Genomic DNA, 13,221 nt, shown 5'->3' with positions numbered 1-13,221 from the left:
AATGTGGAGAACTCAACTGAACATAGATTGGAAAAAAGGGGAAACGAAGGGAAATCGAAATTGAGATTCACCCATCCCTAGGGTCATCTCCTGCCCCCACCCGAAATCAACATGAAGCAAAATACCATTTTACTAACAGTATTTTTATTTTTTAAAAAACTATCTGTATTACTAGACATCTCTGAAAGTTATCCTTCTGCATGCAAACCACTTCAAGCTGGCGACTGTGCTTGCAGAAATTGAGCAGATGCCCAAACCAGTCGAACCCAGGAACTGCATTTCAAAATGGAAGGAAAAGGTACAATGAAGGGTTGTGGCCTGTGTCAAAGCACTTGTAGGGAACATGTGTGAGGCTAATTTGGAGGATATGTTTTTACAGCCCAATCCCACAAACTATTACAGCCTTCTGTACATCCTGGTTCTTTCACCTGCCATTAGTGGGACCAGTATGTCATTGCTGGTAAGAGCATACATTTGGGAAAGATTGTTGTTGTTGTTGTTATTACAATACAGCTAAACAAAAGCTTTTACTTACTCTTCAAAGTACCATATTTTTCGCCCCATAGGATGCACCTAGTTTTTTTGGGGGGGGGGGAATAAAGGGGGGATTCCCCCCCCCCCAGGCGCGGGGCTGGGGAAGCCCAAGCTTCCCCCGACCCCAGCCTCCAGAATAGGCAGCTCTCTGCAAGCCTTGGGAGACCGGCGCGACTTCCCGCCGGGCTCCCACGCCTTGCAGATATCTGCCTGAAGCCCAAACCAGGTTGGGGAACAGCGGGATGGTTGCGCTCCACCTCCCCGCTGTCCCCCAGCTTGTGGGGCTGGCGATGGGGAGAAGCACACTTCTCCCCGTCGCCAGCCTCCAGATCGGATCGGGAGACAGCGGGAAGGCGCACTGCCCCCCAGCTTGTGGCGCCTTCCCGCTCCCCCCGACCTGGTTTGGAGGCTCCCAAGGCTTCCTGAAGCTTGGAGAGCCTGCATAGGACGCACACACATTTCCCCTTCATTTTTGGAGGGGAAAAAGTGCGTCCTATAGGGCGAAAAATACGGTACTTATTTAGTTATCTTGTATCTTGAACTTTAAGTGTCTGGTTTGGCATCACAACTCTTACTATGATGGGGCAGAGTAATCTTTGGGAAGTCTTTTAGATTGCTAGATTGTGCTGTACACTAGTTTTCAACTGCTCACTTTTTAGCTGTTTTATAAAGAGGTCATTTTTCCACTGGAAATTTTGCCTGCTAGAGCGGAGTACAGGAGATAATTATAAAAACAACTTAGAATCATAGAATGGAAGGGATCCTGAGGGTCTAGTCCAGCTATGACCAAACTTGTTAGCTAGGGATGATGGGAGTTGTAGCCCAAAAACAGCTGGAGGGCCAAGTTTGTCCACCACTAGTCTAGTCCACCCCTTGCAATGCAGGAATGTCAACTAGATCAAACATGATAGATGGTCATTCAACCTCTGCTTTAAAACCTCCAAGAAAGGAGAGACCACTACCTCTCAGGGCAGTCTATTCCACTGTTGAACAACTCTGTCAGAATGTTATTCCTGATTTTTAGTTGGAATCTTTCTTGTCACTTCAATCCATTGATTCAGGTCCTACCCTCTGTTCCCTCTTCCATGTGACAGCCCTTGAGATATTTGAAGATAACTATCATATCTCCTCTTTACCAGGCTAAACATACCCAGCTCCTTCAACCATTCCTCATAAGGCTTGGTTTCCAGACCCTTGATCATCTTGGTCACTCTCCTCTGCACAAATTCCAGTTTGTCAATATTCTGTTTAAACTGGAGTGCCCAGAACTAGACACAGTAGTCTGACCAAGGCAAAATAGAGAGTGTCTATTACTTCCATTGATCAGGACACTATACTTGTGGATGCAGCCTACAATAGCATCAGCATTATTTAGCTGTTGCATCACACGGTTGACTCATGTTAAGTTTGTGGTCTACAAAGACCCCTAGATCCTTTTCACTTGTACTACTGGCAACTTCAAAAGTGATAAGGGATATAGTTTATTAGTGTTACTTGTAAAGATGCAGTCTTATTATGGAACAGAATCCTGTGGAAAGCTGCTTCATGTAAGAAAATATAACTGTTTGTCTGGGGGAGACTATCAAATCATATCTTAGCAATTGGGGAAGAGTGAAATGGCCAACACTTGTTCAGAGTATGCAAATGTTTACATGCTTACACTTAGCTATAGTTTGGCTTAGCATTATGTGCAAACTGCACCCCTGCGTTGTTCAAGTATATTTATTTTCACGTGCCTTTAGGTACAGTACTTTTGCCCAAAACAATTCAATTTTTAGCATTTCTCCTGTTAACAATGTTTTTTTCTTTCCCCAAAAACTGTTAGGACTGTGTGCATCACTCTGTGGCAATCACCTGCCCTGTTAAGAAGAAACGTTTTAAGCAAACTTTGAGCACAGGGGCCACCAGTGAAGAAGGAATTAACAGGAGTTGTCCACCAGGTAAGGACACAATCCATTGCAGGATCAGCATGTGAAGTCTAGGGTTCTCTTCTCTCTCATAATCACATAGTTGGCAAAATGGCTGCCATTCTGGTACAATGGTACCTCGGTTTTTTAATGTCTCCATTGACGAACATTTTGGTTTTTGAACACTAAACCTGGAAGTAAATGCTTCAGTTTTCGAACATGCCTCAGAAGTCGAACATGCCACACGGCTTCCGCTGAGTGCAAGATTCTGAGGCCTAGCTGTTCAGTTTTCAAACGTTTTACAACTTGGAACAGTCTTCCAGAACAGATTACGTTCAAAAACCGAGGTACCACTGTAACAGTAGAAAGCTAAGGAGCAAGTGAAAGGTTTCTAGCTAGTAAGATGTCTCTCACAGTTTCGGTACAAATTAAAAGCATAAAAAGCAGCTGAGCCTTCTGGGGGCTCAAATATTGTGTTAGTAATGATGCTGCTGATAATTTTATTATTTGTACCCCACCCATCTGACATAATAAAACATTAAAAAGCTTCCCGATACAGGGCTTCCTTCAAATGTCCTCTAAAGAATAATAATAGGATTATTCTTCCCCGTTCCTCTGTGGTGAGGCTCTGCATCTTTTGAGTGCCTGCCACCCTCCAGTCCTTCAAATTTATCACGATGGTGGGAAATGGGGCTGTCAGGTTCTAGAAATATGCACGTACAGCTATATAGTATGGGTACTTTTTCTGTCCAGAAGCAAATAATGCTCCCTGCAAAAAGGGAAAACAGCCCTACAACTGCCAGGCCAAAATGGAAACTATAATCAAACATCAGTTTTCTTAAATAATTTAAAAGGGGTCAACATACCTAAAATGGAACATAATACACCTGGCCCTTTAGATCCAAGCTGTTTTCAAATCTCTCCATCTCAAAAAATTAATTCAAGAGCTATAACTGGGTTGTTGTTGTTTTAAAAGAGCTAGTTATTACCACAAGACTATATTTGTTATCGCCTGCTGTAAATATTATCACTTTTGTCCAAACTTTCCAGTAGCTGTTAGCAATTCAAAGCCAACAGCTCTACCGCCAGAGAATGGTGATTCAGTGTATGGAACTTGTACAGCTTTATATGATTACCACGCTGAAAGGGAGGACGAGCTCAGCTTGAATAAAGGTAACGGTAACATTTTCCCTCCTCTAATCTCAATGTAAGAGAAAAGCCCCACTGGATCAGACCCAAAGTCCATCAACTCCAGCATCCTGTTCTCAGTGGCCAAGAGAGGGACTAGCTTGTAGCATTTATGGCTACAAAACCAGGGGTAGAGTTTTAACTTTAAGCTGAAATAAGCTCCTGGGGGAAGGACTAAAACCTGCCCACTCTCCATCTATCCATCTAGGACGCACCTAGGTGTTTTTTTTTTGGGGGGGGGGGGAAATAAAGGAAAAAATGTTTTCCTTTATTTCTCCCCCAAAGCCAGGTCGGGGAACAGCAGGATGGCAGCGCTGCACCTCCCCGCTGTCCCCCGAGTTGTGGGGCTGGCTGATGTCTGCCCGGCGCGAGGGGCTCTCTGCTTCAGGGCGACCTGAGCGCCGGGCGGCAGGCTGCTATTCGCAGTGTGGGGAGCCCTGTGGGAACTCCCGCAGGGCTCCCCGTGCTGCGGATGTCTGCCCGGCGCAAGGGGTGCTCTGCTTCAGGGCGCCGAGCGGCAGGCTGCTATCCGCAGCCTGTGGAGCCCTGCGGGAACTCCCGCAGGGCTGCCTAGGCTGCGGATGCGTTCCCGAAGCACCGGGCGCTCTGCTTTCAGCGCGCCTGGCGCTCCGGGAAGCAGGCTACTATCCGCAGCCTAGACCTAGACAGCCCTGCAGGAACTCCCGCAGGGCTGCCTAGGCTGCGGATGTCTTCTTGAAGCCTGGAGAGCGAGAGGGGTCGGTGCACACCGACCCCTCTCGCTCTCCAAGCTTCAGCGAAAGCCTGCATTCGCCCCATAGGACGCACCCAGATTTCCCCTTCATTTTTGGAGGGGGAAAAGTGCGTCCTATGGGGCGAAAAATACGGTAGTTTGGCTCTAAGCATACATATGGAAGAACACTTAAAAGCACAAGCCATACTCAAGAATGGCTTATCTGGTTTAGTCTTCACAGAGAAACCCTTCTGTTCTTTTGAAGGATGATAGAGACAGAGTACTTTCTAAAGCCATGTAGCTTCCTTAAGAAACTTGTGTTTAAGATCTCGTTTATTTGACTAAGGAAGTTAAAGTAACACTATGTACATTCCTTTATTAGGTGATGTGATTGAAATTCACCAGAAGGAAGAGGATGGATGGTGGTATGGCTCTCTCAATGGGAAAATAGGTATTTTCCCTGCTACATATGTGGAAGAATTAATTCCCTCTACCACCAGGAGCCTCAATGAAGATGACGAAACGTCTTTTTAAACTGAAAAACCACAACTGGGACAGATTGCAAGTGCAACTAACAATATGGATTTATTCACTTTGACAAGACATCAATCCAAGCTTCTCTAAGTGCCTGCTCTTCCTTTGTTTAGAACTTTTACATGTTCTAAATAAAATATTGAAAGGCATTATATAAAACTCAACTTTCATTCGTTAAATTATTGTCATTATCGTAAATAATTAAAAACAATTGTAATACCAAATTCCTTCTTAACTTCTTTTTAAAGCAGTGATACCAACACTAAAGTAGCAATGCTGTACACATTTCACTGCAAGTAAATCACATTGCTCTCATTGGAGCTTACTTCTGAGTAGACATGTATAGGATTGCATTGTTAAGGAACCACAATATTGATATTTGTCATTTAATGGGACTGGTTTTAGCTTGTACTGGGCGGCAAACTTTTTGTTTTGTTTTTTTAAGAGTAATACAGTGAAAGCAGACATTTACTATACCTTGTTCAGAGACTGAGTTTGATGTGCCCACATTCCATGGGCAGCTCTGAATGAAACAGAAGGCTTTAGGGGGAAATGACATCTGCCCTGCCCTAACCTAGAAACTGGTGCTACTAAATAAAGCAAAACTTTCTGATCTGCAAATGCAACCCTGTTCAAATCTGAGGAGCCCAGGATCTGATCTGTCTTCATGAAAACCAGAGGTAGCATAGCCCAGGTGCAACTCAAACTCTATCTGAAGGTCAAATAGTTACGATGAATGCCTACTTTCTTTTATTTAAACAGAAAAGATATCCAGACAGATTTACATATATAACAACATATCATTTATAAGTCAAAGCGATGAAGGCTTTCCTGACGTTAGCAATAAATGCAGAAAAATTGCTGGTTTCCCTCACTTTTTGCTGCAGTTCTTCTATACAGTCCAGAGGAGGAAAACAAGAAATCACTAGGAGAAAATAGGGAAAAACATAAGTTGTTGCATAAGTTGCTACTTTATCCAAACCATGAAGTTAGTGAATCTTAATATACTGGAGGTAACAATTCTTGCTGCAAAGATTAGGTGATTTTTTAAAGCAGAATCTAAAGATTAGGTGATTTTTTAAAAGCAGAATCTAAACGCTAATGCCTTTTTACAGTGTGTGGAGAGAGAGAATGATGATCTGAGATTAGATTTATAGAAAACAGTTCCACTATGAAATGCAACAGTATCCATAAACTTTATACATACCTTCATAAGCTCCCTCTTCATTTATGGTAAGGGTAAGTATGTATGGTTTCTCAAGATCTTTGTGGTCAACACAACGGAATATAAACTGCAAATGACTTGCTAAAGGCAAAAACAATATTTCGTTAAGTGTGTCACGTAACATTCATTTGCATGTGTTTCATGTCCCTGCAACATTTTACTAAGTCTTAAACTGCTGCTGTATTTTTACCAAGTTAAAGGATTCACATTACATAGAAATGTATCTGCTCAGTCTAGATAGCACCAGTCACCCTATTTTGTTCAAATTACGCTCTGAAGATTAGGGGGGCTGGATTCAGAGATCCATGGATGGAGTTCTGCTCATGGGATGCTCCTGTTCACAGAATAGGGAAAGGCAAGTTTCATCAATCCTCCCCCCCACTCCAAGTGAGAGGGAGCCTCAAACCACATGAGAGTTGGTAGAGGAGGCTGCAGGGGAAACTAGTAAAAATCATTTCCAGCCCTTTCCATGAGCAGAGGCCTCATTAGATCATGTGCCCCTTCAGTGAATAGGATTCTTATTCGGATGACTGATATCACCCTAACTGATGACTTACTTCATTATCATCTATATAATGCCACCATCCTACCCGTTTTCCATATACCTAGCACAGTATATTGCTCAATCAAAAGTGCATTTGGAAGGGAAGAGAGAATGTGTACAATAACCCCAATTTTTGGCCTCTTCCTTATGGAAGTACGCAAGTAAAACAATCCAAGATTGTGATAATTGATTGGATAGGCAACATGAACCCCCTCCCCAAAGAAGCATGCATCATTTTGGTTTAGGTACTTAGAAAACTGATAGCGTAATCATACATGATGCAATGCTAGGGTGTTCCATCTCAAAAAGTTGGTTTGTGAACAAAAAAGCAACCTGTTTGTTGCCATGATTGCAAAATCCTCTTTTCCCTGCTGCCCCTGTAAAATGAGATTACTGACAGCACTGAACAGTTGTGGCGGCTGCTTCTCACTCATCTATATAGGACCCAGAAAGGACCAGAACTATCAGCACCAATTATCCATTAGACAATGCACTTTCAGGACACGAGTATATGCTGGATGCAATGGCTTTCTTCTTTACAGCAGCCTTTTGTACAGGTGTTAGGGCACACTTGCATGGGAAACTGTTTCTATTCAAGTTCACACTTGTTGCGCTTTTTATTGGGCAGTTAATGGATTAATTCTGCTACAGCAAAACAATACTAGTCACACCCTGAAATTATAGAAATGAACACATCAGTCTTACCACCAGTTTTGCGTATTTCTAACCCAAGCCGCTCTTTAAATAGTTTTTCAGACTTATGAAGTCTTTCCATGATTTCTTCTGGGGGCTTGCTTTTAACTGAGATTTAAACAAAATAAGACGCAGTGGTTTTTTTCATCTATGCCATTAACCTAAAGTTGTATTTTTTAAAAAAACTATTTGATAAACCTATCAAATCTTGGCCTCTCTTGTTTGCTGCCTCATCTGAATTCTACAAATGAGGAGTTAATACATGCTTTTTAAAACAACAACATACTATTTAATGAGCCACCTGCCCCATCAAAATTTCATTTTCTTGATGTGGTTTGTTCCTACTCAACTGAATACTTTAATATGAATACATCTTTCCCACCAATGTTTTTTTTAATATTAAGGTATTTTGATGGGTCATTTTGCTTCCCAAGTTAGAAAGCAAGCCTTACTATATAATCCTATGTATATCTACTCAAAAGTATGCCAAGGATTGCAGTCATAGTCCTTTCTATTGCCCTAAATGTAACACACTTATAAAGCTCCTAAAAGTGTCATATTTTAATGCATTTATTCAGAAGTGACACTTGCATAAGCTGCCAGATTTTTATAAATCACAGGCAAATACATCATACATTTTAGTACACATTTCACTATGGGGAAATCATGTTCATGGAGTTAAACTAACGTGATGTGGCCCTTTGTCACACATTTCTCAAATAGTATGGCATTTTCCAATCTCGCCAGAACTAGAATTCTTTATCACCATTTTGATTGTGACTTACTTTTACTTTTTATGATCAATTCTTCTCTGAGCTCTTGAATAGTAGCCATCAAGTCTGCCTCTTCCTTTCTGCCATCCTTAAGGTCAGCAAGTACTTCAGATAATTTCTCTTGTTTTTCCTCAATGGATTTGTTCTTCTGACAGGCTTCTACATGCAACAGGGAGAACTTGGAAAACTTTGCTCACTGCTCACCCCATATCCCTGATAATTTACAAACAAGTTGAAAAGCATTGCTACCAATATTAATAATTGGCATGCCCCACCTCTTATATCCTACCATTGTGAGAACTGTCCACTTACTCCTATAATCAGCTTCATGTTCATTAACAAGTTTCTAATCCAGACAAGGACCTGTCCTCTTATCCCATAAATGCAAAGTCTGCTGATTAATCTTTAGTAACAGAACAACAGTTTGACATTTTAGATTTTAGAAACAGAGGCAGCACATCCTATTTTGCCGCTTAAGGCAAAACGGGAAGTGGCACCCTGCCCTGCTGTCACACTGCATGCCCTGCCGCATTTGCCATGGCAGAGAAGCGACTGTGCTTTTTTCAGACAATATCTCACTGAGGTGCTGCTGGCAGTGCTTCTCTGCTGCTGGCAGAGGGGCAAGGCAGGGTACCTGCAAGAGTGCCACCTGAGGCCGTGGGTTCACCCTGCTTAATGGCTGGGCCAGCTCTGGAAGCCAATATCTATAAGCTAACAGAACAAAGCATTTCTCAACTCCCTTCTCACTATATTCAAACCTTGTTTTCAACCACCAAATTTTTCCCATATCCCCCACCTTCACTCGCTCTACTCGCTCTACTCAAGCCTCAGCCATGGTTCAAAACTGCCACTCCCTGTCCCCCCTTAGTGTTGCTTTATCCCTGCTCTACTCAAACCTCTCCATCTTCCATTCCTTAGCTGCTTCTAATGTTGTTTGACTCCTAGTACTATGTGTTGTCTTCTACATTAAGTTCCAGATTCCATGTAGCCATTTAGAACAGGTGTTTTATTAACAAGCAAGCACTCGGGTATTTTCAACATCCATTAATTAACCGTCTCTAACTAAACAAGCTAAGTGACAGGCTCGCTCTAAGATTTCTATACACCTTAAAGATACAGTAAGATATGTCTGCAAAAGTAAGAGGGCTACAGAATTAGAGGGAGGAAGAGGCATAGAAATGGGGGCAGTCTCAGTGCAAGCAAGAGTTGAGAAAAAGGAGGAAGGGAAAGGGAGGTGAAGATGAAAATGGGGGAGTGCAAAGGGAGTTCACAAAAAAGGAGGGAGTGGGCAGCATGGCCATGATTGCGAAGTGAAAGCAGGAGTATGACAGTGACTTCAGAAGAGGAGAGGCTATTTGCTTCATTAGTGGGTAGAAGGTGAAAAGGGTGCTTAGGAGGAAGGTGGCATCAAGTTAGTTTGTGTACAGGCTGGGGGTTGCAGAAAAGGGGAGACAAGAAGGTATGTACTCATGCAAAAATATTTCATGAACAACTCATACTCTACCATCTGTGTACTCATGAAATTTAGTGATCATCTTGTCCCCATCTATTAATCTGTTCGACCATTTATCTGTAATTAAAAACAAAACAAACAGTTATCTGCCAGCCCACTCCTGAAACATTTGTGCTGGTTTATAAACAATGTATACAAAACAGATTTAAATAACTTTTGCTGATAAGCTATGCTGAAAGTCTTGGCCATCACAAAATTGTATTTATACCCAGATATGCCTCCCCAACCCAACATTGCTGAGAGACAAGTGCAGGAGATGGGTTGACATGGGACCCAATTTGGCTTTTCTTTCTCTCCCACCAGCCTCCCTCCCAACAGCTTCTCAGCCATGGAAGGGGATTGCTACTAAGGTATGTCCTCCATTCCACAAATGTTTTAAAGGAACACCACTTGCTCAGAATTGCAGTTTAGCATCCCTTGCAGATAGGAAACGGTTTCTGTGTAGAGCACCTTTGCCTCCGTGGCAGGAACTGTCAATTAACAATAATTTAATAGCAATAACCCATATAAAATTGTACCTGAAAGCTTGCATAAAGACTCCATGCATAAATCACTCAGCCTCAGCGTCTGGTCAATCTTCTCATTGCTACAAGTGGTTTTGAACTTAGTCCATAATTCCTTCATGTGTTCTGCAAGTTTTGCCAGTTCATCATCACCTTTTTCCTGGGCCATGATTCTAAAAATAGATTACGGTATAATCACTCAGAAGTTTCTCCAGGTAGACAGACAGGCTTGCTGATTTCCTGGGTAAACGTAAAATAATTGCTTATTGAAAAATCCCACGTATCCAAGTCATTTAGATTTTAAAGGGCAAAAATCTAGGTATCAGAATAAGTGTTGGGCTGTTTACAACTGAATGCTATCATTAGCCATAAAAGCTCTCACAAGACCCTATGTAATTCTCAACATGACAGAACATATAAAATTACGGTAATCCTAACACACACATAACCCTTCAAAATGAATACGACTTAATACTTTAAATACTAAATAATGATGGAGCCAAATAAGTTTTTAGTGCGAGTGCGTTTCATCAACTGCCAAGAAAGCCTTGCTCTTGTTAATTGCCTCTTAGTGATGGTTGAGACTGCAGGGCCTGATTTTCTGTTATAAGGTTTGGTATGAACAGGCAACCCTTTGCATAGACAAATCCCAAAACCAAAATATGTTACCAGTACAGAATTGCTGCAATATGCAGCCTCCTTTGCCAAAAGTTTCCAAACCATCTTTAAAAGTTACCTTACTTACAGTGCTAATAATTCAGCTTGGAAGGAGTCAGAGCATGATTTACTAGGTCAGGTTTCCCCAGGAATATGATCCTAACAGGCAAACTAGCTTGGCCACTGATGCTCCTTGCACTGCCATTGGCAATGTTTGGGAGCAGATGCTCCCCTCAACTACAGCTCACCTTCAAGGGAAGTGTAAATCCCTCCCCTCACACAAGACAAGCTGCACAACTCCATCCAGGTGTTGCCAGCTTTGCCATTTTAAAAAAGGGGTGTGGGGTCAAAGAAGCTTTCCAGGGGAAGAAATCCAGCAGCAAAATCAAACCATATGTAAGAAGAGCTGAAACTGTTCACCCTCAGCAACTAAGTGGCTGTTACAATTTTAAACAAGGATAGCTCAGTCGGTAGAGCATGAGATTCTGAATCTCAGGGCTGTGGGTTCAGGCCCCACGTTGGGCTAAAATATTCCAGCACTACACGGGGTTGGACTAGATTACATTTGAGGTCCCTTTCAACCCTACAATTCTATGATTCTTTGAAATCCAGTTGGCGGAGTAAATAAAAAGCCAGTCCTGCTTTCTGACCGGCCACTTGCTTTTTTTCTTTCTTTCAAGAATCTTCCTGAAAATGAGACCCTCACCGTCATTAATGACGATGTCTCTCTAATAAGTTTTAAATCATTGGAGTCCCTTCCAAATCTACAACTCTATGATTCTAAGCAGGGATCGTAAGGGGCTCCCCAACCCCCTAAGTACGGAGGTAGACTATTTAACAGGAAAAAAATCAGGAGCATTCTCTTTTTTAAAAAAATGTTTCTACTTTGCCTGGCAAGAACTGAATTCTCTCTCTCTGTGTGTGTGCACACCCACCCACCCCATATATATACACCACTCACAAACACATATATACTATACATAGCCACACACTATAATAATAATAATTTATTATTTGTACCCCGCCCATCTGGCTGGGCCTCCCCAGCCACTCTGGGCGGCTTCCATAGAAACAAAAATACAGTAAAATATCACAGATTAAAAACTTCCCTGAACAGGGCTGCCTTAAGATGTCTTCTACATGTCAGGAAAAAAATCAGAAAAAAAATCAGGAGCATACACTATACACATACACTACACAATATACATACACAGATATACTATATACATACACTACATATACGTACACACATATACAGACACACATACACAAACACATCATATCCACTCACTATACACACCATTATGTGTGTGTGTGTGTGTAAACACACACACACGCATGTACACACACACACACACACACCATATCTATATAACGATAGAGAGAACACCAACAGACACTTCCCCCCTCCTCCGTCAGACGAGTCCCCTCCCTCCCCCCCCCCATACCAAGGGACGCGGCAGCTGCAAACCCGAGCCTGTCTCTCGGCAGCGAACAAGGGACCGTGTCCAGGTCGCCTTGTTCTCGGAGCGGGGCTGCGACTCAACTCACGCCCCGCGCGCGGCCGCCCGACTCGCTCAGCTCTGCCGCCACTTTGTTCAAATCACGCGTCGCCTTCGCGCCGGCCTCCAACGGCCAACGGCCGCTTTCCTCCTTCGCGCTCAGCGTGCGCCGCACAACGGAGCCAGCGATTGGTCCGCGTGCATTGAAGTCACCGGCGACGTCAGGTTCTCTCTTCGCTATTGGCCAAAGAGATGACGGGTGACGATCTGCATGATGGGAATTGTAGTTTGTTTTTCTCTCAACGACAAGAGCGGGTTAAAGCGCCCAACATGTCCCCTATTACTCTGACTGGTCTCATATCACGAACGGCCTCTCTGATCCTGCTTCCCGCAGAGGGTGCTACCTTGTCACCGAATCAGAGAGTTGGAAGGGATTCCCAAAGATCATCCAGTCCAACCTCCTGCAATGCAGGAAAATCTCAACTAAAGCATTCAGGACAGATGCCACCCAACTATGCCAAGCTCCAGACTAGTTGTTTATATATTGTGTAGTATTGTGTGTTAATATTGTAAACTGTAAATTGGGAAGAGTGGAGGTATAGAAATGTAATAGGTAATAAAAATAACAGTAATAAAATTATAGGCTAGTGCTATCTACTACTACTACTATTTATTGAATTTATATACCGCTCTATACCCAGGGGTCTCAGGGCAGTTCACAGAATAAATCAAGATATAAAACCACAAAATACCTAACAAAAATAAAAACAACAACCCAATAGCCTGGTAGTGGCTCTCCAAGGATGCTACCTGACTTGACTGACACTGAAACACACAAACACACCTTTTAACTGGAGATCCCAGGGACTGAACCTATATTTAAAGCTCTTGTGTCATGGTAACAGTCATGGCAAAGAATCCTGAATCTTATAAGTG

General features: G+C 42.6%; 2 protein-coding genes across 5 annotated transcripts in view; one reads left to right on the top strand and one right to left on the bottom strand.

Annotated features, from left to right (window-relative positions):
* The window catches only part of NOSTRIN (nitric oxide synthase trafficking), a 30,676-nt gene extending 25,577 nt beyond the window's left edge, over positions 1-5,099 (top strand). Inside the window, exons 13-16 of one of the 3 annotated variants that reach the window (XM_083410202.1) lie at positions 176-298; positions 2,360-2,474; positions 3,492-3,614; positions 4,724-5,099. In XM_083410202.1, coding sequence (XP_083266328.1) covers positions 176-298; positions 2,360-2,474; positions 3,492-3,614; positions 4,724-4,875 — 513 coding nt within the window. In that variant the 3' untranslated portion in view covers positions 4,876-5,099. The remainder of the gene's footprint in view (positions 1-175; positions 299-2,359; positions 2,475-3,491; positions 3,615-4,723) is intronic. The other 2 variants (XM_083410204.1, XM_083410203.1) reach the window with 2 other exon arrangements.
* A 503-nt stretch (positions 5,100-5,602) lies between these two features.
* SPC25 (SPC25 component of NDC80 kinetochore complex) lies at positions 5,603-12,491 on the bottom strand. 2 transcript variants are annotated; one of them, XM_083413859.1, is made up of 7 exons: positions 12,232-12,491; positions 10,142-10,299; positions 9,615-9,680; positions 8,123-8,269; positions 7,350-7,445; positions 6,083-6,181; positions 5,603-5,800 (listed from the first exon to the last, which is right to left on the bottom strand). In XM_083413859.1, the coding sequence occupies exons 2-7, from the start codon at positions 10,293-10,295 to the stop codon at positions 5,676-5,678; spliced, it is 687 nt and encodes a 228-aa protein (XP_083269985.1). In that variant the 5' UTR covers positions 10,296-10,299; positions 12,232-12,491; the 3' UTR covers positions 5,603-5,675. The 2 variants fall into 2 exon arrangements, with proteins under 2 accessions (XP_083269985.1, XP_083269986.1); XM_083413860.1 differs by having other exon boundaries at positions 10,142-10,366; positions 12,232-12,446.
* Positions 12,492-13,221: the final 730 nt, after the last annotated feature.

The sequence above is a fragment of the Podarcis tiliguerta genome (genome assembly GCF_965153285.1).
Source record: "Podarcis tiliguerta genome assembly, chromosome: 1".
Lineage (NCBI taxonomy): Eukaryota > Metazoa > Chordata > Lepidosauria > Squamata > Lacertidae > Podarcis > Podarcis tiliguerta.
Note: the sequence above shows the minus strand (reverse complement) of the source record. Positions and strands in the feature narration are given on the sequence as shown.

What these genes read in the sequence shown, in the direction of transcription:
- SPC25 (XM_083413859.1), bottom strand. Translation starts at nt 10,295, where the DNA reads ATGGCCCAGGAAAAAGGTGATGATGAACTGGCAAAACTTGCAGAACAC. An exon ending in GTCTTTATGCAAGCTTTCAG is followed by an intron (nt 9,681 to 10,141) that starts GTACAATTTTAT and finishes TTTTAATTACAG; the next exon opens with ATAAATGGTCGAACAGATTA. An exon ending in TGAAGAGGGAGCTTATGAAG is followed by an intron (nt 5,801 to 6,082) that starts GTATGTATAAAG and finishes ATTTTCTCCTAG; the next exon opens with TGATTTCTTGTTTTCCTCCT.